We start from the raw sequence: 24,430 nt of genomic DNA, 5'->3' as shown, positions 1-24,430 counted from the left end.
TGAAACAGCACCAGTGGTGCTACGATGAAGCCTCCTGTGCTCCCACTATCTCCTCAGCAGATCCCGCCGGGCACCCGCCCCTCTGTTTGTCGGACTGTAGGAACACAGCAGCTTCTACAGCCACAGCAGCCTCTCCACAGGGAAAACGCTCGGTGGAACTCGGCACATACGAAACCACTGGAACATGGATGCTGAAAACCTCACCCGCGGTTCCTCTCCCCCTGCAGGAGGCTATTGGTGCAGCACGTGGTGGGCTAGCAGCACCCCTGTGTTCAAGGGACTCATTCCTGGGGAAGGTATCGCCCCTGCGGTCAGAAGTGCCACCGCTGGCGTGGTACCACTCACACGTGGTGTTATGAGCCTGCTCCTGATGCAAATCTTTACAGATTTAAAAACACATTTCTTATTATTCTTACTTACCTTGCTTCTGGGCTTTCAGAGCATGGTCCGTTCACAGATTTGAGCCCTTATCTTTCACTACAAGAAGCCTGCAATTTTGTTTGTTTGTTTCTAAATGTATTCTTTACATTAAATGGAAGCTGAGATTGTCAATCACAACTTCTTGACTTCATTTACATCAGATAAAGAAAAGCACAAACCACTGTGAAACTTGCAATAAAATCATAAGAGGTACCAACCCTTCACGCACACAAATGATTAGAGAGTGTACACAGACTGGCTCAGTAACACATCAGCTCACACAATTACCATGTGTCTCTCTCACCTGAGCTCAGTACTGGCTGGTACCTCAGCCAGTGACAAGCACACAAGTCTCACAAAGTAGCAAAAATTCCAAACTGAGAACATTCTCATATTTTGTATTTTTATTACATTCATTTTCATTACATTTATTCCCTCCCTGGATAAACAAGGAAAGCCACCACACTCTTTGCTCTCTGGATGCTGGAGATCTGCAGTAACATGACTGCAGTAGTTCTCTGATCCTCAGCATCTCAGTACAGTGCCCCCCCTGCCCCAAAACTACCTCATGCTTTATGTTAAATCAAACACCAACACGGGACACAGCTACAGCCTGAAAGGCCTCTCTACAGATGAATGGCACACACAGCAGTGGCCCTGCAGACAGGGCACAAGCGTGCAGCGTAACGAAAGCACTGGACACATGACAGCATGCTCAAAATAGAGGATGATATTCAGAGAAGCTATACCCAAGTTCATGGCACCTTAGCTCTTCTTATTCTCCTTTCACATCTGCATTTAGTTGTTTGACCCTTGAGGTGAGCTGGCACCTGGCAGCCACTTTGGCTGAGCCTCTGAATAGATGAGGAAGCCTGTGAAGGTGATGTACTTGCCGTGGTTGCTGTAGGCACCATAGCCATCATGCTGATGGCTGTAGAGCCAAACGGTGTCCCCGTATTGCAGAGGCAGCATGATGCTCTGGCTCTGCATCTCCCGCCGCTTGGAGTGGTTGTCATCATAGATCATGGCCTGCACCTCATTGTGGTTCTTCATCAGCTTCACTGACATAGTCTTAAAGGGCATTTTGCCAATGGTGAAGGAGAAATAGTATGCACCAGGTATACGGCACGTGAAGATGCCAGTGGAGGAATTGAAATCTTTTCCAATATTCACGAACTCTGTATCAAATGTGATTGGCTCGTGCTGGGTTTGCTTCTCATCTGTCCCCAGGAGACTTTGTGAGCGTGCAACAGAAAATGCAGAGCGAGGGTCTTGTACCCTCTTTGGCTGGTCAGACAACACGCGTCGCTGCAAAGCTTCATTCTGCTCTCTGGGAAGTTGCTGAATTGTGTGAGGGTGTGGCCCGAGCTCTTGAGAGTCAAGAGCATTCTGGAAGAAGGCAGAAGTGTCTGGATAGATCAGGTAGCCATTGAAAGTTGTATAGGGCCCCACATTGCTGTAAAGAGCGTACTTGGGATCTCCGTGTAAACGCAGCCACACTGTGTCCCCGTAGTCAAGCTGCAGCATGGCACTCTGGCTGGCCACCTTGCGTTCCTTGCGGTGATGTTCGTCATACACAATCACCTGCACCTCATTCTTGTTTCTCATCAGCATGACAGACAAGTTTTTCTTTGGGTATTTCCCAACGGTGAAGGAGAAGTAGTAGGCTCCCGGGATCCGGCAGCGGAACAATCCAGTCTTGGGATCAAAATCGTTGCCAATATTCACATACACTTTGTCAAAGGTAATCACCATCTCAGAGCTTCCTTCCATGCTGCTGGTTCTGGCCACAGAGAAAGCAGAGCGAAATTCAGTACTGGTGTCTGCTGGGAAGCCATCTGTAGGAAGAAAAATCATGCAGCAAAGGAGGCCAAAGATGATTGGAATGTTCAGTGTCATCATTGTATCTGAAAGAAAAAAGAAGCATATTTTAGCAGGAATAGCATTAATTTACAGCTCACAAATGAGCTGAAATCCAGACCTGAATATTGCTAAATAAACATGAAGATCCATGTCCAAATATTGAGAAATTTCCAGTGTGTTCTCTGAGCAGTGTATGGGACCACACCATAGTTCAGATCCCAGCACCACTTTTATATTTTCCTAGTGAGAGCTGGACCTTTTTTAACCTGTTCTTGTGGAAAGAAAAAGCATCTTCTCCTTTGAAAGCCTGACTATCCTACAGCTTGACTGCAAAACACCATGTTGCTCACACTGCAGAGGGATCTCAGAGCCTGATGGGGATTTGCCAGAGCTCCCTTTTGTTGTGCCTTTTTTTATTCATAAGACCAATGATGAAACAAAGCCCTACACAAACCCTGTATTATACAATGGAGACACAGCTGGAGGGCAGGGAGAAGAGGACATATGCTCTAGAGATTCCCATGCAGATGCCATTGCCTCGCAGTGCAGTAGTAGTTTCACAGGATGTGGAAGCTGGAAGCCAAGTAAACTGTTAGATCCCATTATTCCAACATGAATCTGTGAAAAGTATAAAGAAATATGAAGAAGAAGGAATGTTTAGGGAAGGAAGACAATGGAGAAAATTGCTCAAGTAATAAAAAAAAGAAGCAAAACAAAATGGTAAGTAAAAGGAAAGACTCCTAAAGTGTACAATGTCTGAGAGAGAACTGAAATACCAAAAATGGGGAAACAACTCCCTAAATGGATAACGGACTAGAGACATAAAAACTTCTTTGACCCCTAAAAACGTTAGGAGCTAATAGGATTTTCTGCTATTTTTTTTTTTTTTTTGGACTGAGGCCAAAAATTATCTATTAGTGCTTTCAGGCTGGAAACAAAACTGCCAGTCATTCTAGTGAGAAGCTTCTCTTTCTGTCACCTCTCGGTGCTTATTAAAATATCATTCAGGCTAGGAGGCAACTGCCTGGTTTGCAGTCTGCTCCATCTGTCACACCAAAACTGGTGCCTTGCCAGCCTGCAAACAATGAATTCACAGACCAGCAGAACAGAAGCAAAACATGCAACTCATTGTGGGGGGAGGGCTGAAGACAAATTCTGCATTAAAAAGGATAAAGGCGTAAATATTTGAATCATCTGAGATGGCCTAGTAATAGAAGTAAAGCATACAGAATGCACATAGACTGTGAAGTGACAATGGGATCCTACTTTGGCAAGATGTGATACCTAGAATCACTCACCAGAAGGAATTCAGCTTGAGCCCTGCTCTCTCACACTTGAGAATAAAACTGAAATCTGAGGTGCAGCTTTAATACATAAGAACCCAAGAATAAATTAGATTCTCAATTACATGAAAATGGCGCACTAGCAAAGGCTAAAAGAAATATCTGTCCATGTTCCAATTTTACCTTAGATCACTTCTCTCACATCTGTAGCAGGGCTCTCAGCCTAAGCAGGCTTGTAAGTTTGTCAGTGAAGGGCTGAGCAAGGAGAGTTTGCTGTTCAGTGGAGCAAGGACGGGCTGCTGATCAGTGAAAACAGTGAGCAAGGGTAACTGAGTGATAACACTGAGCAAGGATAACTCTGCTGTTCTTAGTGCTGAAGAATGCTGAGACCAGCTTGACCAAACTCTCACCTTCACCACAAGGACATGCAAGACTGAGGCTCCCTGAGCGAGGCTGGGAGCAGCAAGAATGTGCAGGTCCTGATTTGGAAGTTGAAGAGAAGAAACTAAAAAGCTGCCAACACATTTTCCAGCAGAAAGCATATTTTGCTGAGTAAGCCTGAGAACACATAATCTAAAAAATGCCTGTTTTGAATGCACATTAAGATTAATCACTTTATACTATAAAAGGTCAGTGTCACTTTTGCACAGCAAAGATTTCTAGCATACCTCCCTAAGGTGTGTGAAGATCCTTCCCTTCAGTGGGGACACTCCTCAAGGTTATTCCTTGAGGCTGAACAACACAGATTTTCCCAGTTGTTGGTGTGGGTAAGTAACATCAATCTCTGCTTAACAATTTTTCTGCTACCTTGAATATAATTGCTTTATTAGAATTGCTTCAAAAACAGTGCACTAAATCAGTAGTAATAGCAATCCATACTGTGCAGGAAATGATTCTGATTAAGTTTTTCCCCCCTAATCATTATTGTAATAAATTAAAATAAATAATTAATTTTATTTATATAAATATATCTCATTTGCCATCCTTAATTCTGCAGGATGAAGTTGTATAAAAGCTCAACTAAACCTGTGTAACTCTTTAGATATAAACCATCGACTAAGTCTGGGGCTAAGATTGTGTCCAGCTGTGGCTTGGCTCCTCTCTCAGAAAGAATTTAGGAAGGGAGTCCTTTCTGTACCTTGTGGCTTCTGTTTGTGAAGGGAGGGCTTCTCTAATAAACTTTGTCTGAAGCTCCCATTCTGCCTGTGACATCTCAGAATTTTCCTCCATGCCCCTGAATTCAGAATGCTTTTCCTGACCTAGCCTGCTCCTTCAGGCCTCCATGGGCTGCAATGAAGGTTTCTGAGGGAGCTGAGTGATGTCAATTTGAGGCCACTCTCTATCACCTTTGAAAGGTGATGGGAGATCAGAGAAGGTCCCTGGTGACTAGAGATAGGCAAATGTGACACCCATCTTCAGAAAGGACAAGTGATGCTACCTGCAAAACACAGGGTGGTCAACCAGTTAGCCCCTCACTTTGGTCCCTGGGAAAATCATGGAATGTTCTTCTTAGAACACATTTCTAGCCAAAGGACATGCAATTTAGCCCACGTTATTCAATTGAGCATAGACTAATCAAACTGATTGTGTCTTGTGGGAAGAGATCGGTGGATGTCACCTGCATTTTAGCAAGGCTTTTGTTTCAGTCTCCCAGAGCATTCCTACATCCAAATTTTGATGTTACATAAGTGGACTACTAGAAAAGTGAAGAACTGACTGGATTATCAGGCTTGAGAACTAGTGTTTAATGTTTAATTTCAGATGTCCTCTTCAATATTATTTATCAATGTCCTGAGAAGCAGAGAGAATGCCCACTGATCAGTCAGCAGATAACACCAAAACAGATGGTTGACCAATATACTTGGAGGCACAGCTGCTGTTCAGAGGGACCCAGACAGGCTGGTGGGATGGACTGAAAAGAAATTCAGTGACGATAAATGCAAAATACTGTACCTGAATGGAGTAACCTGTGTGTTGGTACAGACTGATGACTGACTGGTTGGAAGTCTGTCTGAAAAGGATCTGAAAAGGGTCTAGGCTTCAGGAGAACAGTAATTTGTACTGAGATAGTGCTGTGCCCTGCAGGTATTGAAGGCTTACAGCACTCTGGGGTGCAGAACAGAACACAGCCAGGAACCACAGACTGTGATTATTCCTCTTCAGTTGGCACTTGAGTGATTCCAGAAGAGGGCAGCCAAGATGGCTGAGGTCTGAAGCACCTGCCCAACAAGAAGAGGCTGATTGAACTGGGCTTATTTAGCATGGAAAAGAGAAAACTTTGGGGGGATCTAGTAGCAGCCTTTCACTGCCTTTAGTGGCTCCAGACAGTACGAGGTACTGCACTGATGAGCATGGTGGAAGAATAACACACAATGGTTATAAAATCCAAAGGGGAAGACTCAGACCAGATACAAGCAAATTAATTCGATGATGAGACAACTAAGAATGTAACAGTTTGCCCAAAGAGATTGCAAGATCTCCATCCTTGGAAGTTTACAAACAAGACTGGATGAAGTTGATAGCAACCCAGTCTGCACTCAGTGTTGGCCCTGCTTTCAGTAGGAACTTGGACTAGAGACTTCCTAAGTCATGGTTCCTGATTCTGTAACTGAATCCCTAAGCTACTACTTCTTGCATTTAAAATTCACTCCCTAATAACTATAGCCATGGCACTTAGATAGAATTAACCAGCTAACAGCAGGTCTAACACACAGATTATTTTCCCTCCAGCAAATTGAAGCATATTCAATGAAACAATTAATCCATACCTAAGTGTCACACATCTGCTTCCATGCTGTCTTTATTTTAGCTTACTTTGTAGTTTCTCTGTTCCTCAGGGCAATGACTGTCTTTCTTCCCATGTCTGTACAGCATTTGGCTGCCATTTAAACAATACTAGTAGACCCTAATATCCCACCAAGAACTAAATCCCAAAGTGTCACACTCGTGAGCCCAGCTGCTGGTTCAGCAGTATTATTTTTGCAGAGTGCCACATCTAGCATGGCAGGCTCATTCCAGCTTCCAGCTTAGAAAACCAAGCCCTAGAGGCAAACTTTTAAGGACTATTATATGCTCCAGATTCATACACATTCATTGTTATTCCAGTGATCACCATGGTGTGGCTGCACAGAGAACCAGTATGACTGTGACATGGCTGTGTGCTCTTGAGACAACAAATGACAGGAAAGGATATGGCATTTGCATTTTTAGCAACAAGCCTGCTTCTCTGAAATGCTGCCTGGGCTCCAGATTTTGTTCAGCATATCCAGGAGTCAGGGGGGATACTGAAAGCACATCACTGCTGGCCAAAAAAGCACAGAAAGACAAAACAGACCAAGTTTAACAAAGTATGTAGTGAATCTGACCTTATGAACCTTCAAATGACCACTATCCTTGTTTCTGTTTGAAAGTTAATTTCTCTGTAATAAGGTCACTTATTAAACATTGGATCACTCAGTACAGTTGCAAAGACCCTCTGCTGCTGCTGCCCCTTATTTATCAGCTCTTTCCAAAAGCAAGTCATTTAAATAAAGCAGTTAATTATGCTGTGCTTCCATTAGCAAGTTGTTTCCTTGACAGCTCCCACTCACCACTTTCAGCACTATTTAGGTTCTTTTAAAAATAATGTGGAAAGTATCTAATAACTGCCTCTCAAACTAAACCAGTCTAAGAATAATTTGCCAATCATTAGGAAGACACATCCAGCTGAAGGGGTTCTATAAACAGAGGCAACTCGTGACAGCTTTTGGACTTGAGTATTCTCATAGTAATTCTGAAAGACCAAGCTGCCAAAATGCCCTCTTCCTCTCCCAAAAATTGTTTATGGTGCCCAAGTCTCTTTTACTGGTATAGTTTTCTTCTGGCAGGGAAGAGATAGCACCAGGGATGTGAAGCTGGCCGTGGACACTGTGGCATCAGCCCTGAGTTCTTGCTATGATCGAAGTTTTAAAACGGAAGTGTGAGGCAAAAGACCCTGGCTAGAGATGGAAAATGGGTCTTCAGCATGTGGCAGCAGTGTTATTCTCATTACATTTCTACACAAATCAGGGCCCTTTGTCCCCTACCCTGCCATTCCTTATTGTCCCAACACCCCAGAAGCATGGAAGAAGCTAAGCAGACCCAAGTGATAAGCTAGGTAGGCTACTGCTTTTACTTTAGGCAGAACCAGCAGGGACAGCAGCCCACAGAGAGTAAGTCAAGAAACTAATTTTGGAATAGGAGGCAAAAACATATGATGCAGCTAAACAATTCTCAAAGACACTGGCATTAAATTAGTGACCTGAAAAGAAGGGGCTAAAGTGGTACTGACTCACATAGTAGAACAAGAGCTGCAAAACTTTCTTGAAAAGAAAGTCAGAATTCACCATTTGCATGACCCAGGAAATTTTAATAGCTTTGAGTTTGCTGGAGGTGATTTTTCTGTCCTGGAACAGAATCAATGCACCAGTGAAAAGACAATTAGTTTTACTCTTCTACTGAGACACGTGGATCTACAAAAGGACATTCAACAATAGAAAGGTCACCCCATTTCTACACTTGCAGGACAGACCTACTTCTGAAATCCACAAGGGTTTTCTTTTTATACCAAAATATTAATTATCCAGGTTCCCTAGTCTTACCTTATGCAAGAGTCCTTTAACTTCAGTGGGAGTTTTGCCAGGAATATCACTGAAGAATGAGATATGAAACAAAATTGAAGCAGTACAATTGGATCAGCTGTTACTAAAAGGTTTTTTAAATCCTGTAAGCTGCAAGAGCAAAGCCCTGTTCTCCCTAGCTCTCACCCTAATATTTAAGGACAGCTGCAAATGTTTCAATTATTTGAATCAGTGAAAGCCTGTGTAATGAACATCTTTCTTGGACTATAGTTAGTGAGATTTCTTTTCCAAAGATACCACATACTGTCTGTTCCACTCATCCAATACAGATTAAGAGTATCAGATAATGATGCAAATGCATCAGTTCTTCCACCATCAAAGAGAAGATAATTGTAGCACATCCTCAAAAGCAAAATCTGTGTAAGAGTACATGAGTAACAAAATCAGTGATTCACATAAAGCTCTGGCCTTTCTTGGCTTTTGATGAATGTGTTTGTTGGTTTTTTTTAACTCTGGCACAACCCTGGGAGGTAAAACATTGTCTGATGCATTCAGGATGCCTTTTAGAAACCATATGTCACGCCTTGAATGACAGACACGTATGGCATTAATATAGAAAGTGCTTAATTTTGAATGCCTCCCTGAGTCAAGGGAGAGTCCTTTAATATAATAAAGCAGCTTCTGTGTACTCAAAAATCTGTGGAGAGGCAAAAATTATTTTCAAGTGCCTCAACTCCAGTCATACTGGAAAAGGAAATGGAGAGACTTTTTGGGCAGAAGCCAATACTGTTACTCTGCATTTCAGAATATGATGAAACCTGCTATTTCAACTGAAGTCCTAACAACTCTGGTTAAGCTAAAATGATATTATGTGAAATGATGTAAATTCACTCACCAAAATGAAAACATGATAGTTCTGACATTAAGATTTTTCTTCTTTAACATAATTTATGAAAATCTGTCATATACATTTGAAGTACCAGGGTGATACACTGCATCTGCCTTTTTTGCTACGATTACATTTTAAAATATATTAATTTAGACAAAATGGTGTTTTAGTAGAGAAGATGGCTGAATAAATCCTAGGGGGGAGCAAGGAGTTATTCCAGCAAACTAATGCTTTAAGATGTAATAATTTTTTACACCCTTTTCTAAATGAACATATTACACAAGTCCAACTCTCCACCACAAACACACTACTCAAGAAAACAGGACTAAAACTTCAAAGCAAAGAAATGTGCTCTAACACTGCCAGAAGTGGAAGAACAGAAAACACTGCTAGAACATTTGAGTTTAAACCGTAATTCATAAAATGTGTTGAACACTGTAAAGTTGTTTTCACATGCGGTTAAAGCAGCAGTTGATAAGCAATCATTGAAATTACACCAGCAATAAACAGTGAAAAAAACTGGCCATTGATGGGAAGGAGTTCAGTGACAAACAGCTCCTGTGAAAGCAGAGGCCAGAGGAGACTGGAAACCACATCTTGAGAAAATCAGAAGTCTGCTGCTGTGCAGTGTTTATTTAACACTGCTACCTTTAGACATAAAACACTGAGACCATTTCAACAGTTGGAATTTTCACATGGATCCCACTACAGTTACAGTAATGCCAAAGTTAAACCATCTATTTTCTCGGCCCCAAACATAATTTCCTTTTTTAACCTGGTTTATGTGTGCATTTCTTTTTCTTGGTGTGCACAAGAGATGCTGAGACTGTGGAATAAGGTGATATTGGAGCATTTCATCTCTCCAAGCAGGAATCATACTGCTGCACCAGGAGGCAGATCACACTGGCATAAAGGATTAACAAAGAGTCTGGCCTGGAATACCAGGAGGTATTTTGATAGGCAAAAGAAAGTATCTGACACTTTGGCAGTGAATACCATCAAGATCTCAGTTAAGAGAGTGAGAGAGGAAGGCCCCAAAGGCAGACTGCACACTGCAATCAAGTTCTAGAGAGAGGGGACTCAGAGGACTTGGAGGATGGAGAAGAGGGCAATTTCCTTGTTCCAGGTGGCTAGACTAGAAGCCATGTAGCAGGAGGACTTTCCCACAAAAGTGCTGGGTGTTTTTGCCTGTGAAGGTAAAACCATAAGAAGCAAAAGGACACTGCCAGAAATTGTACCAGCGACAGACCTACTGGGGTGACAGACACTTTATGAGAAAGAATGCTGAGTACAAGCAATTCAGGCTATTCCAATGTGAAATTAATCTCTAAAAATGAACAAGAATGTATCACAGGGGTTTTATTTTAAACTTCTCACCTGGCTTAAGATACTTAAAATGAATATGGTGGATGTGGATATTAAAGATGTTTGCCTGAGTCCAGAGGAGGGCTACAAAGATAACCAGAGAGTTGGAGCAACTCTTCTACGAAGATTGGCTGAGAGAGTTGGATTTGTTCAGTTTAGAGAAGGCCTCAGGGTGACCTTACAGCAGCCTTTCAGTACCTAAAAGGCTACAAGAAAGCAGAAGACAGACTTGCCACAAGGGCATGTAGTGATAGGACAAGGGGGAATGGCTTTAAACTGAAAGAGGGTAGGTTTAGATTAGATATTTAGAAAAAGATCTTTCCTGTGAGGGTTGTTAAGCACTGGAACAGGATGCCCAGAGAGGCTGTGGATGTCTCATCCCTGGAAGTGTTCTAGGCCAGGCTGGATGGGCCTTGGAGCAACCTGGTCTAGTGGAAGGTGTCCCTGCCCATGATTGGGGGGTTGGGGGGTTGGAACTAAATGATCTCTAAGGTCCCTTCCAACCCAAACCATTACATGACTCTATGAAATAAAATGGTTTTATTTCATCATCTGACAGAACTGGAATGAACAAGCAAGACCCAGTTAGTAGCACAGCAGTGCTAAAAGAGAAGATGAGGAGGATGGTAATGACTACACAAATGAAAGACTCTTAAGAGGCAATGAGGAAGAAAACTTAGAAGTGTTTACCAAATACTTTTCTAGGTTGGAGACAAAAACTGGGAACCTAAGTAAAATGCAGATGGGTTCAGCATCCCAGACTACTGCTCTAATTTTTCTCTTTTAGTAAGAGTTTCTTCAAGAAAAAGAGAAATAATTTTCCCCAATAACGTAAGAAGCATGGGGACTTTAAAGGGTTCATACAGAAAGAAAAACTTTTTGGACAGCCCCACTGATCATGAGCTGATTAAGGCTTTCCGGAAGTGGCAGGATAGTTCAAATCCTTAGGAACATTAAAAAAAAAAACAACTCTGCTTTAAACTCAATTGGGTAAACTGAGGTATGAGTGACAAAGTGGAAACACTAGGTAGGCAGAATGACACTGGAATCAGTACTCTGGAATCAACTCGAATTCTAAACCCTTTATTCTTTCTGCTTTATTGTTACACATCATAGCTCTTTCTAGCAGTTTTTCTACACTACTTCCTTCCAGTGAAGTAAGGTTTAGTTCTCAGGAAAATCTCCACTCCCTCTGCTAACAAATGAAAGTCCAGCAACAGTTCAGAGAACATCAGTAGGTGTTTTAGTATACATAAATACACCTACAGGATAGGCAGATATTTGACTTTTTTTGAACCACACTTTCCTCTATGGACCTAAGCAACAGTTTGCTTCTGTGCAGCTGAATTAATATTTTTATCCTCCACTCATGCTCACCAGAAGAGGAGGTTCCTGGGCTGTTCTCAGAGTTAATGCTGTATTTGTCCATTTTCTTTAAATCCTTAGTTGCAACAAATACTTAGAGACATTAAGGAAAAGGTCATCAAGGTCATCATACTCCAGCTAAACACAGGCTGTACAGGCTTTCCTTCCGGTTCCCTGTTGCCTTCCACTTTCATTCACATTCCCAGTCATCCAGCAGCACACTATGGCACCATCAGCTGGGCAAAATCTTGCAGTGATTCTTTCATGTTCTTCTCTCACTTCCTCACTAAGAATGAAAACAACTGTTAATAGTAGGTTTATTGTCCAGGAACTAATATGAACCTGTGGGACCCAAGCCCCACAAAGATGTAGCAAATAGGAAAGCAATTGACATGACAGGAATTTTGTGTTACACCTTCCTGTTGAAGACTGTTGTCCTGGAAATTGTGATGATATTACAAGAGATACTGGAACCTGTAGTGCGCTCTCAAGGCTTACTGATTGTCCTCTCTGTAATGATTTTTTGTCCTCAATTTTCCTTCTGTGAGTTTGTGCTCCTGCACTTTGTATCAGCAAATATATGATTTTAATTTAATTGCAATGCAAGATCCTAATCAAACAAAAACAAGTTTTAGATTTTTCTTTTCTGTTTCTTTTATAGCTGCATAGCCACACCTTCTCTCTCTTTCTCACTTCAGTGGGCAAATAATCATAACTTTTTCCTGGAACTCTGCACCTGCAGAAGTTGTTTTCAAACCCTTCCCCCACTCACTGGAATGTTGTCCTCCAGTCATGTCTCTAACACCTGCGACATCACCCACCTGAGTGAAAGCTAGAGGGAATATGCTGGTTCTTGCTGGTTAATCATCAAACCTCAAGTTAGGATAAACCTATGCAGTCCACCAGTGGTCCCCTATGGGAATTAATGGATAGCTGAGTGCCAGCTGGGATTACATGCCATGACAACAAAAACTATTTTTGTTTCATCATTGAGCCTGAACTCACTGTCTGCTATGAGCTGATTTAGCAGTCCAAAAATTTTCACAAGGTGGGTAAATCTGGTCTCCATCCTGACAATGTGCAGTTAACAGAAAACTGTCAGAAAGGATGAGATTAGTTTTACTTTGCTTGATAAATCAACTTCTAATGCTAGGTTTTATACTGACTACGGTTGCCTGACAGCAGGCTTTGCAAATCTATCTGAAAAAACTCTCAATGTACGGGGGCATTTTCCTACAGGAATGCTGCTTTCTTTGTGAGGTTTTTAGCGTGTCTTGACAGGTAAGTCAGGAAAACATGCTGTCTTTTAACATCTGCCATCACATTCAGCCAAAAACCCACATTCATTTCTTTTCATGCCCTGCTGTTTCATTACTGTAAAGAAACTCAGGGAACACTGAATTGCACTGCAGTGCTGCTCTACACTGTCAACATGCGGCAACATCTCAATTTGGAAATTCACTGAGCTCTAGTTTAGTGAGGAAGGTGATAAAAGGCATTAAGATCCATTTATCTTTCATCTCTGCTCTGGCACTTTCATTTCTGCCCTTCCTCCTACTGGGTCAGGACAGACACCTGAATGAAAACTCTTGTGTGGGGAAAAAGGGGTGTCAGTCATAGTCCACACATGCTAATGTTTTTTCTGGTCCTGTTGTCCAACTCTCCAACTGGATCACAGAATGATTTGGATTCAAGAGAACTCAAAGATCACCTAGTTCCAACCCTCTGCTATGGGGCAGGGACACCTTCCACTAGACCAGAGTCCCATCCAACCTGGCCTTGAGCACTTTCAAGGATGGACATTCACAACCTCTCTGGGCAAACTGTTCCACTGCTTCATCACCCTCACAAGAAATAATTCCTTCCTATTATCCATGATAATCCTGTTGCTTTTGCACCCAGGGAATTGGTAGACAGATCAAAAAACAATAATTGAAAGAATAATTACTGCCTGGGACTACCCCCATTTTTGTCACCAGACAGTTGAGACCCCTTGAGATAGAGATTTCCCCTGGTATGGAACAGAAGGTCTTGATGAACACTGAAATTCTTCAATACATATAGTAACCTATAGTGACAATTAAATGCAGCAAAGTAAATCAGCAGGGTTAGTAATTGTCATGCTTATTAATACTGACACTTCACAACCAGCAAGGTGTAGGTCCCCATTTTCAGTCTTACCTGCCAAATCCCTTGTGACCAGACCTCTCTGAGGAACATCTATAGACAGCTGGAACCTGAGTTCTTTCAATTTTGTGCCCATCTTCCTAGCAATTATTTCTCAGAAGGCTATAACTATTGCAAATGAGACAACCCAAAGCTGTGAATTGACATTTGATATCTTCAGGTAAACCACAGTTTCTGATTCCACTTTTAAAACATTTAGTATATTTTGGTCCATTGATTTAATCAGCTTGTCATCTTTTTCAACAGGGAACTGTGAAGTTCCTCCCCAACACCCTGCATAAGTCAAGTTTTCACTTCACAAGTTTTTGAACCCGGACTTTTCTGTGACAATCTGACACAGAGGTGCTGCCGCCTACAAAACAGAATCGATGTCCCTGGATAGAGGGGCAGAGAGAAGCATTCCTGAACAATGCCCTCAATACACACATACCTTTACAAGGTTTTTCCACTATCTGCTTTGTAGCTTTATATTGCTTCCAGTATTTAAAAAACATCAGTCCCCTCATCATGGCAGCAGAAATGCTTGTGTGACTATTCCAGTAAAACTCTGTCTGCACCGGGGAGCTGCTGGTAAAAGGCTTTGGCATTGCCCTCAAAAAGCACTGCTGGTCACTGCTGTTCACTCATCAGCTCCTCACTCACAGGGAGGGAGCTCTCAGTGCCTGTCAAGTGCTCACAGATTCCAGGCTCATCTCCGTGACCAGCCAGGTTCCTCCCAGGCAAAATTGCCTTTGACAGCTTGAAGTTGATGCCTCTGATTTGGCTCATAGGAAAAGAATTTTGTTAAAATACTGAAATGACACCTGCAGCCATGCATTGGCAGGTTTTACCTGACTTTTAGACTCTAAATTAGTTGGACATAATATAAAGAACATGAAGGCTATGGCTGCTCTGAACCTGGCTATGCAGATGCTTCATTTAAAGCAGGCTTGAATATCATTACTTTGCATTAAATATACAGCTCATACTGAAAGAAGGACCATTTGCAACAGCCTACACAATTTCCTTACAGCCACACTGAGAAATTCCAGTCATGCACCCTAAACCCAAAAATTCATATTCAGTTCATATTTCAAGACAGTGGTTCCTCTATTCAAATTCTTTCAGTCTCCTACCTTCCTTATAGCTACTTCTATCTAACAGCTCTTCTTTTCAAGATAATTATCAACATTTTCCACCAGGAGAAACATTTACCATCTGCAGAACCCCCTCCAGCATGCTCAGTATTTTTCTGCACAGCCTGTCTCAGATTTCCTCACAAGTTTCCTGGAGAATAACCCCTTCACCTCGTTGTATCCTCTTAATAGTAAAAATAGGATTTTTTTTTTTTATAAGCTATATTTGCTTGATCTCCTTCCAGAAGCACCTTGTTCCAAAGCTAAATTACCTTCAGCAGTGGATCACAGCAAGCCTTCTTCTGGATACCCTTTCTGTCTCTCAAATAAAGACTCTTTCATACACTCATCTGAGAAGTAAAGACAGTAAAAGCAAGGATGGGAAGAGGAATGATGAAATAAACTCAGGCAAAGCAGTATAAGCTGATGTCAAGCACTGCTCAGTCCTTGGGTGGAAGGGATGTGAATTCACTTTGAAATATCTGGGGCATCAAGTGACTGGCTTTCTAAGCATATAATGATTTTTCCCAAGGTGTTCCAGCAGTAATGGAAGATGAGGGGAGGGGGAAAATCCATCACAGCTTATATAGTGTCACAGTTTGTGCTCATGTGTCCTAGAGTAAAAAAAAAAATCAGGATTTCTATCAGTTTATGGATAATTCCAGTGTAAGAGAATTTAAATTACAAGAGATTATTATGCTAATATGTTCACTGAGCAACAGCTCCACGAAAACAAGCTACTAAAAAGTGTAGCCTAACTCTTCATTTTCTCCTTGTCTTGTTCATTCAACACAGATTCTTTCCAGCAGTTGCTTTGCAGCCTTTCAGTCCTAGAGAGTAACTGTTTCCACAGAAAAAATTCCCTATTGCCTGCTTGCTATAAAAACACTTCCACTGCTCCCAGTAGTCTTTAGCTTCTCTAAGAGCTTTTCTTTTTGTCTGAGTGAAAAGGTCTAAAAGCCTGAGGAGAGAGAAAAATCCCTCTCCCTTTAGAGGATTAAAATATTATTTGGTTGGACTCAGAATGTGTTCTATTCAGGATCTTATGTGCAGCCCACCACTTCAGCATCCCCAAGTGTTGATCATTGCTCTCTTTTTTCTTTTTACCTGTCTCCTCACAGAGATCCAGGATTTTTCACCATGCACAGGGGACTGTCTGTTCCATTTATATGAAACAATATATGTTAAACCATGAGTACTACAGGACCTAGATTATCTCCCTGGATAAATGCCTAAAAATATAAATCATAGGACTATGATTTACTTTATTCTTATTCTGAATTCCATTATTTATTTCATTTTACCTCTAAAACCTATTTTTGGACTACAGCCTTTCATTCAAGGAATAAAATACTAGAAGAGTTTGTTTTTTCAGTTCAGATAATTTTACTAACTGCTAATCTTGATTAATTTTTCTTCTTCCATAGCATTGTTTTCAGCATTCATAAACTGAATCAAGCATCTGCTCCTGGGAAATCAGAACGTTTCATTCCTTCCCCTTTCTTCTAAAAGGAGATACCTCTTCTAACTGTCTTCTAGAAAGCTCTTACTCTTCTTTCAGGCTCTTTTCAGAAAGAGGTGGTCTGTGGTCTTGGTGCTGTGCTACCCCTGGATATCAGACAAATATCAGAACAGGGCAGGCAGACTTCTTTTATTTTATATACATGAAATGATCATGAAATGATCTACAAATGCTAGAAGCATGGTCTAGAGGAGAACTTAAGACACTGAACAGTCCAAGGTGCTTTCCCATTATAGGATCACTAGCCTTATTTGATTCTTCGCAGATGACTGTCTCACCTGTTCTTAAAATGTCTTCAGAACCTCCCTATATCAAATATCCAACTGTTTTTATTATCCTAGGTCCTAGAAAATTATTCTTGTAGTTTAAAATAATCTTATTTTCTGCTGCTTCTTGCTTTCTGCTCCATCCACCATGAAGAAAAGATCATTTCCTTCTCTATTTTTTATCTGAAGACTGTTATATTTCCCTGTCAAATTTCTGGTCTAAAAATTACAGTTATTTCAAATCATTCTGCAGGTCACATCTTTCTGACCCATGATGAGTCCTACCGCCCTCCTCTGGACTCCCTCTGATTGAATTGCACCTGTCTCAAAGTGCAACAACCAACACTTTGCACGGCCCCCAAGCTGAGGCTTTGGCCTCAGAGCAAAAAGATTGCTTCACGTCTTCCAGACTTCCATGTCTTTTACATATCCTAGCAAGATGTTTGCCTTTATTTGCAACAGCATGACATTGACTCATATTCAGCTTGTGATCTATCATAACATATTCTTTTCTGTGGAGTTGCAACCTAGTAATTTACTTCTGCCTTGTGCTTATTTAGTTGGTAATTTCTGCCTTATTGTAGTATCTTGTATTTATTCCTACTGAATTAAATTCAGGTCTTTTCCTAGAAGGTCTTCCAATTTATTGGAAAAATTTTGAATTCTAGTATTTTCCTCCTGCATATTTCAAGTGTCACAGTTTTATGTCCCTGGAAAACGTGATATACCCACTCCTTATTTACCATCCAGGTCCTCTAAGCAAACACTGTATAAACGCAGATCCAGGTCACCCCAATGCAGCTACTATGTCAGTGTTAGCAGCTTGGCCTCTCTGAAGGACTGGCACATACTAAAAGCATACATATTATGAGCTCTGAATCTTCTGATATTTAAAGAAGATCTGCTGTTCAGATAATCATGTTTACCTAGTTTATAGCCTCCTTTACCTGCTATGTTCTGTGCCTCACCAAAACAAATATTTGCATTAATGTGCTAACCATAGTCAAGAATCTCAGCTTTTACATTAAAAATACCCAAAACCCAAATGAAATCTCATACTCTTGTTCTACAAATAGCCTTTAATATGTAAACTGAAGTCAATTCTGTCAGAACCTGCTGGAATACTGACAAAATAATTGGGAAAGATGTGACCATTTCTCTTCATGGATTTAGGGGTATGATAGAAATGCCCTAATTTATTACATTCACTGTAGTTACAACAGCAGCATACACTTCAAGGGCAGTACTAAGGCAGCTGGTTGATTTCAATGGACTGAACATTTCCTTTGCATCTGCTCTTGACCAGTGACTGCAGGATCTTTTCCTCGGAGCTGAAACACCAGTCATGACAGTCACAAGCAGGCACATTGCAGACAGTGAGCCTTTGTGTACACTGGAATAAAGATGATCTGGTATTCCTCCTGACAACAGAGCCTTAACTCTCTCATCTAGCCCTGACTCTTATTCCAGTAGTCACTACCACACTGCCCCCAAATTCCTTAACCCAATATAGACAGTTTTCTTGGCACCATGGCTGAGACCCCGGCACAGCAGAAAATGCACATGCATGGTGCAAATTAACCAGCTGGAGGGTAAAGAGGGAGAAATAGGGCTTTATAAATTTTCCCTGTTTCCCAGTGGGGCCCTAGTAATCAATTATTAGCCCCTGGAGTAGTCCCTTACTGCTTTCTATGTGATCATCTGATTCTGGCTGTGTTACCTCTGCTGGAAACCTCAGACCTTTGATTACATGCAGCAGGAATTCCTCCTTTGTTCTCTAACCTGTCTGGAGGAAACATGCAACTAAAAAGATGCTTTACAGGGACAAGAACCCAAGGGTAGACTTGGTATTCACAGACCACCAGCAGCACAGCACTTGTGTAGTACTGGCTTACCTCATTTGAACACTACACAAATTTCCTTATCTAGGAGAGGGCCAAAGCAAAAGGTACAGAAAAGCTGAAAGGAAAAATGAAGTCCTGTCTTTACTTCTGCTTGGACTGGATGGCCAATGGGATCCATACTAAATTTCTGAGTGCCAAACAGGAAGTAAGAGGCTTTTAATTTCTACTGGGTGAAAATCAGAGCCAACATTTCAAATATTGAAAGATGAACTATCAAATTGCCATGCCTTAATGTGTCTTCCAAGACAGTACAAAGAACCTCACCCCTATAGATTAGTCAGTACACTGTAATTCAGTGAAACATCATTTTCCTTAACTAGGTACCTTGGAATAGAATGCACGCCTCATACTTTGGTGATTTAAAAAGGTAGCTGCATGGATGAATTCAGGAGTAAAACCCACCAAATCCTTACATCTGACCTCAGATGCTGATAACAAAGCCCTAGACTTCAGCATCTGTAAGACTATAGCAATTTTAAACCCTATTTTTTTCTCTATTCTTTTGCCTGAAAGTCAATGCAGAGATTGACTCCCTCTCTTGGAGGGAGACATTTCTCAGAAAATATTATATTCTCAGGGGTACTCACCTCCTTAGAAATCTACTGTCACTACCAGTATCAGTTCATTTCAATGCTTTCTGCCTATAACTAACCATATGAATGGGTGAAATTCTGGCACAATGACAGTGATCACTCAGAGGCTCACTGCCTGTCCATTTTCTGCTAGCACTGGCCTCTTTTTCTTTTGGTCTTTGTATTACAGGGTGCTCTGCACAGAAGTTTCAAACTATCTTGTCTCTTTACACCTTTGACATATCATTTTTCTCTGTGTGCCTGTGTTCATCTATGTTACTTTACACAAAAGGTTATAGGTTATTTTATACAAGTCTTCCAAGAGCTGGTGATGAACAGGAAGCCTTGCTGCTCTTCTGAAATACACCTTTTATTAAAATGGAGACTATAAAAGCTATCATGCACTACATGACTACAGGTCACAGGATAGTTATCCTGTTTTTTCACAAGTATAGCTGCTGCCATTGTGGGCCCACCCAGCCTTCTGTATTTGGAAAATATGAATAGTTCACAGTTTATGAATGGAGAGCACAGCACAATGGATAGACGATTACACAAGTAAAATATAAATAACAAGAACATTGCAACTAAAACATAAACAACAACAAACAGGATTCCAAGTTTTCACACCAAATCTCAGGTTCCAATGCATTTTATTTCTGCATCTGTTTCTTCACCTACAAAACAGCAAATGTCTGTCTATAACACCAACAAATTTTCAGATGTAAACCAATTCTCTATCAAAGCCATAGGTTCTCCATTAATGGCAATCAAATGCCCTCTGAAGGCATTGCTTCTTTCAGATGGGAAATACAAAAGTCATGTGCAGAGCCATGAACCATTCAGCACTTTGAATTATAGCTCTTTAGAGGGAAACAGAAGGAACGCACAGGGTAATGCTGCTCTATTGGGGATCCTCATTCTTCCTTGACATACCTCCTAGTGCTACAAATTAACCCTTAAAAAAGGCTAGACAAGGGAAACAGCTGCCATACGCCAAGAGCCAAGACAGGATTGCGGCCTCACTGGTGTGTTTCAAACTCTTGTTACACATCGTGTCCCTGGAGAAGAGAAACTGCAGAAGGTTGCAATAGCATCGGAATGAATAATTGAAGCTCGGCTCATTCAGAATGTGCATAAATGGAAGGGTCACAATGCTGCCTTCTAGTCAGCCAGCAGTGCAGAAACTCACCAGTGTCTAATAGAAACATCATCTGGAGATACTGACCTACTTCTCTGGGAGCTTGTACAGAGTGGGTTGAGGAGACGACAGTGGGATGGCCAAGTACACAGTGGATTAAATCGTATTATCTAACAGAAAATTGTACATTACAGACGCAGTTGTATATGCTACTCTTGAAAAAACCCTCGGGACTTTGTTCCACCAAGAAACCAGAGATCCATGCAAGATTAATGCTATTTCCCACCTGAGAAACTGTCCCTGTGGGAATTTGCCAGGATGCTCTTCCCAATGGCGAGTCCCTAGGAGGTTTTCCTACCTCGTCTCCATGACAAGTGGGGCCAAAATTTTATACCCTTTCCCACAAAAACTCTACAGCCATTTCACATTGGGGATGATAGGTGTGAGGGAGAGTAACTCGGGCATTTCCCGCTATTGTCCAGCCGCTCGGTGGGAACGGAGGGAGTGGAGCCCGCCCGCGCCCTGCCCGCCGCCCCGAAGGCCGGGGGCTGAGACCCCGCAGGGTGCCCCGAGCGCAGCCCCCCTTTTCCAGGACCGCGGCGGCCGCCGCCAGAGCCCCGACGGTCCCTCCACTCCGCACCGGCGGCCACCCCTGGGGAGCAGCCGGGGCCAGGCCCGCCCGCGGCCCCGCTCCCATCGCCCCTGTCCGAGTGGGGGATCCCATCTCCATGCCCGGCCCTGCAGGTGCAGCCCGGCCCCGGCGGCGGCGGCTCCCCCGGCACGGTACCTGCTGCGCCCCGCGGCGGCGGCTCCGCGGCGTTGGGGTCTGAGCGCGGTGCGGAGCGCGGTGCGGAGCGGGGCCGCGGCGCTGCCTGCGCACTGACAGCTCGGGAGCCGCGGCGGCGACGGGGGCCGGGGCTGGGAGGGGGGCACCCGGGGCTCCGGCGCCGAATCAGTGACGGGAGGAGGGCCCGGGGGCGGGCGGGAGCGGGGAAGGGGAAAGGGGCGGCGGGGCTCGGGGCTCGGAGCCCCCGTCACCGCCGCAGCCCGGGCGGCCTCCGGGAGGCGCCGGCGCCCGCGGGCGCTGCGGGCCGGGGAGGCGGGCGAGCGCCACACGGACAAGGGTGACCGAGGATGCGGCGCTGTGACACGGCCGGGCCGGGCTCCCCGCTGCCTTCCCGGGAGGAGAGGGCGCTGGGGGACGGGCGCCGCGGGATGATGCCCTTCATTCAGCACAGCGGCGGCTGAGCCAGGCGGGCGAGCTCCCCGCGCCGCTCCCCGCCCGGGGCACGGGGCAGCGGTGTGGCAGCGGCCGGACCGCGTGGGGCGGCAGCGCAGCGCCCTCCAGTCCCGGGCTGAGCCACCCGGGGCGGGGCTCCCACCCCGGCCGTGCCCGGCCAGGCCGATGAGGGAGAGGAAACAGCCTTAGCTAGACCAAAGGATGTGACTGGGGGAAGCGACAGGCTTTTGGCTACCCAAGATCATGTTCTTGTCTGACCTTCTGCTCTGGAGATCTCTGTGAGTCCCAAAGCATGTCTACAGACCAACTGTGTTATTTGGTTTATCAAAAGCTTGTATCTCTCTCTAGAAAGCTTGGCTTGCCTTAGATCATCACCTAACAACAAGAAGGCTACCACTTGTTCCTTTGAAGGCTGGCATTGATTTTTGCTGACAGCAAAATAGTAGGCTTTTCACATTCCTGATCTGAGTTGAAGAGCAAATTTTGGGTTTTGTAACTCATGTTTATTATTAACCCTGTAAAATCTAATGTTGACTTCCAAAAAGAAGATTTAAAGATGTGAATGTTTAAAAAATGTTCTGGCTCTCCAACACTAAAGGTCTTTTACCCTTCAACACCCACTTGCTATGGGAGGAATTTAAATGCCAGTATGCTCACTCAGAGTGCAGATGGGGCATTTGGTAATGTTTCCCCTTGTGCATTGTCCAGCCGTTGTTGCCCTGTGCTGGCATGCTCTGCTACCCAATCTCTGTCTCCACTTACCCTCTTGTGGCAGACACCAGGACTTTCTCCTGTTGTAGCAACAAACATGTTTGAATCAGTTTTCACATAAGACATGTACCAGTCACAAGGCTGATTCTTACAATAGACAGAGAATGGGAAAAAAAAACCCAAACAAAAAGCTTTCTTCTGAGAGGCAGAAGAATGACAGATGGAATGACCAGAAAGTTATTTACTCTTTGGGGCGAGGATGCAATTTATGGCATAACAAGAATTTCCTACTGCTTGTCTCATGTGGTGTGCATATCATATTAAGTACCTGCCACCCTGCAAATCATCCCTAGCTCTGTACCCACCAGGTGCTGCATTGTCCCCGTGTTATATCTTTTTCCTTCCCTCCTACAGAGCAAAACAAAGGCGTTGATGACAGGCAGAATGAGACATGAGAGAGTTCGAGACTAACCCTCATGTGGGTCTGGTAACAGCTGTCAGTTGAGCAGAGTATATCCTGGATGGGCTCACATCCAGCTGGTACTGCTGGCTAAACATATTTTGTGCTCTCTTAACAGCTTCTTTGCACATTTCAAAGGACAGATTACTCAACACTCAGTTCACTGCTTCTGGAGGAATGAATGGACCACTGACTCCCAGGATATGAGAATGCTCATCTTGGACATAAAGTAGACAAATGTATTCCTTTTAATCATCTAGCAATGATAGCAGTGATGAGTAATTATCAACAGTATGATAAACTATCCTTCTAAATATCTATGTTGTCACTGGGGTCAAAGTGATTGAGTACTAAGATACTTCAGTATTATAAAATAGATGTATATTTTGCATTATCCTATGTAGTCCAGATGAGCTGTGCTCTGTTCTGCCTCTGCCAGACAGATTTTCTTTCTCCATGGGGCAATGCTAGTACATGGCTCCTGTGCCCCAGCTGAGGAGAGGCAGAGGGCTGAGAAGACAGCTCTGCTTCCATCCAGTAGCAGCTGGTGGCTTTACTACATCTCCTTGGAAAAGTGCTAAAACAGAGCAGAGCTGCCATATCTGTGGGTTCCCAGGAAAGAGGCAGGAGAAGGTGGAGGTTTTGTGGGGGGAAGGGAATACACTTCCCAAAAACAGAGAGCAGAAAAAGAGCTTCTAGTCCCACCTCATACTGTTGCCTTCACTGCAGTTGATAGTCCTCCTCACAAGGACATGAAGCCCCATGGGTGCATTGGAATTTTTTTTCCATGTTAGTATTCTGAAAAGTCTCATGGCATAACTCATTAATAAATAGCAGCCTTGAAAGGATAAGAATCAGTGTTATAAAGTTCAAGACTGTGGAAGATGCTTATATTTTTTAAAAATGAAACTGATTTCAGTCACTTATACTCATTCACTCGTATTTCACACATTCACTCATAGTAACAAGCACCAAGATATGTGTGCGTATGGTCTGCTCTTGGCTCTGTGTATGACACAGAGGACAGGGGACAAAGCTCTTGAGTCCTTGGGATGCCTTTTAGGTTTGTCTTGATGAGGCATAACAAACCACAATTTTGACAAGCAATTTTATGACCCCTGGGAGTCAAGATGTCATGGCATGACTATGACCTCAGTTTTTCATTTTTCATCCTCCCTAATTCTTAGGCAAGGGTGTTGCCCATCTTTGTTTTCTCATTCTGGGTATATAAAAGAATACCTCAAGAATATATAAAGACTCACTAATATGTCAACTAACTTATAGTGGGACAGTGTAAGGCTAAAAGAAATAAACCTGAGTGGTCCATGTGTCAAAAATCCTGCATTAGGGTGCTGCTGTTTACTTATTTATTACAAACCTGTAAATGGAATGATCAGGTCTTAGCAGATGTTATCACTTGACTTACAGTGGAGTCTCTCAACAGCAAAGGACATAATTAATGATTATCATGGGTGAATAACTAAAATGATTTTTTGAGACTCCACCTGCAAATACTGTTCTTGGAATTG

At 42.9% G+C, this 24,430-nt stretch overlaps 1 protein-coding gene across 1 annotated transcript; it reads right to left on the bottom strand.

Moving 5' to 3' along the window:
• Nucleotides 1–799: 799 nt before the first annotated feature.
• C1QTNF4 (C1q and TNF related 4) lies at nucleotides 800–21,401 on the bottom strand. The gene is made up of 2 exons (XM_030949385.1): nucleotides 21,278–21,401; nucleotides 800–2,327 (listed from the first exon to the last, which is right to left on the bottom strand). The coding sequence occupies exon 2, from the start codon at nucleotides 2,320–2,322 to the stop codon at nucleotides 1,219–1,221; it is 1,104 nt and encodes a 367-aa protein (XP_030805245.1). The 5' UTR covers nucleotides 2,323–2,327; nucleotides 21,278–21,401; the 3' UTR covers nucleotides 800–1,218.
• Between the last annotated feature and the right edge of the window lie 3,029 nt (nucleotides 21,402–24,430).

Source organism: Camarhynchus parvulus, chromosome 5, assembly GCF_901933205.1.
Source record: "Camarhynchus parvulus chromosome 5, STF_HiC, whole genome shotgun sequence".
In the NCBI taxonomy this organism is placed as follows: domain Eukaryota; kingdom Metazoa; phylum Chordata; class Aves; order Passeriformes; family Thraupidae; genus Camarhynchus; species Camarhynchus parvulus.
The sequence above is the reverse complement of the archived record's forward strand: the minus strand, read 5'-3'. Positions and strand labels throughout refer to the sequence as shown.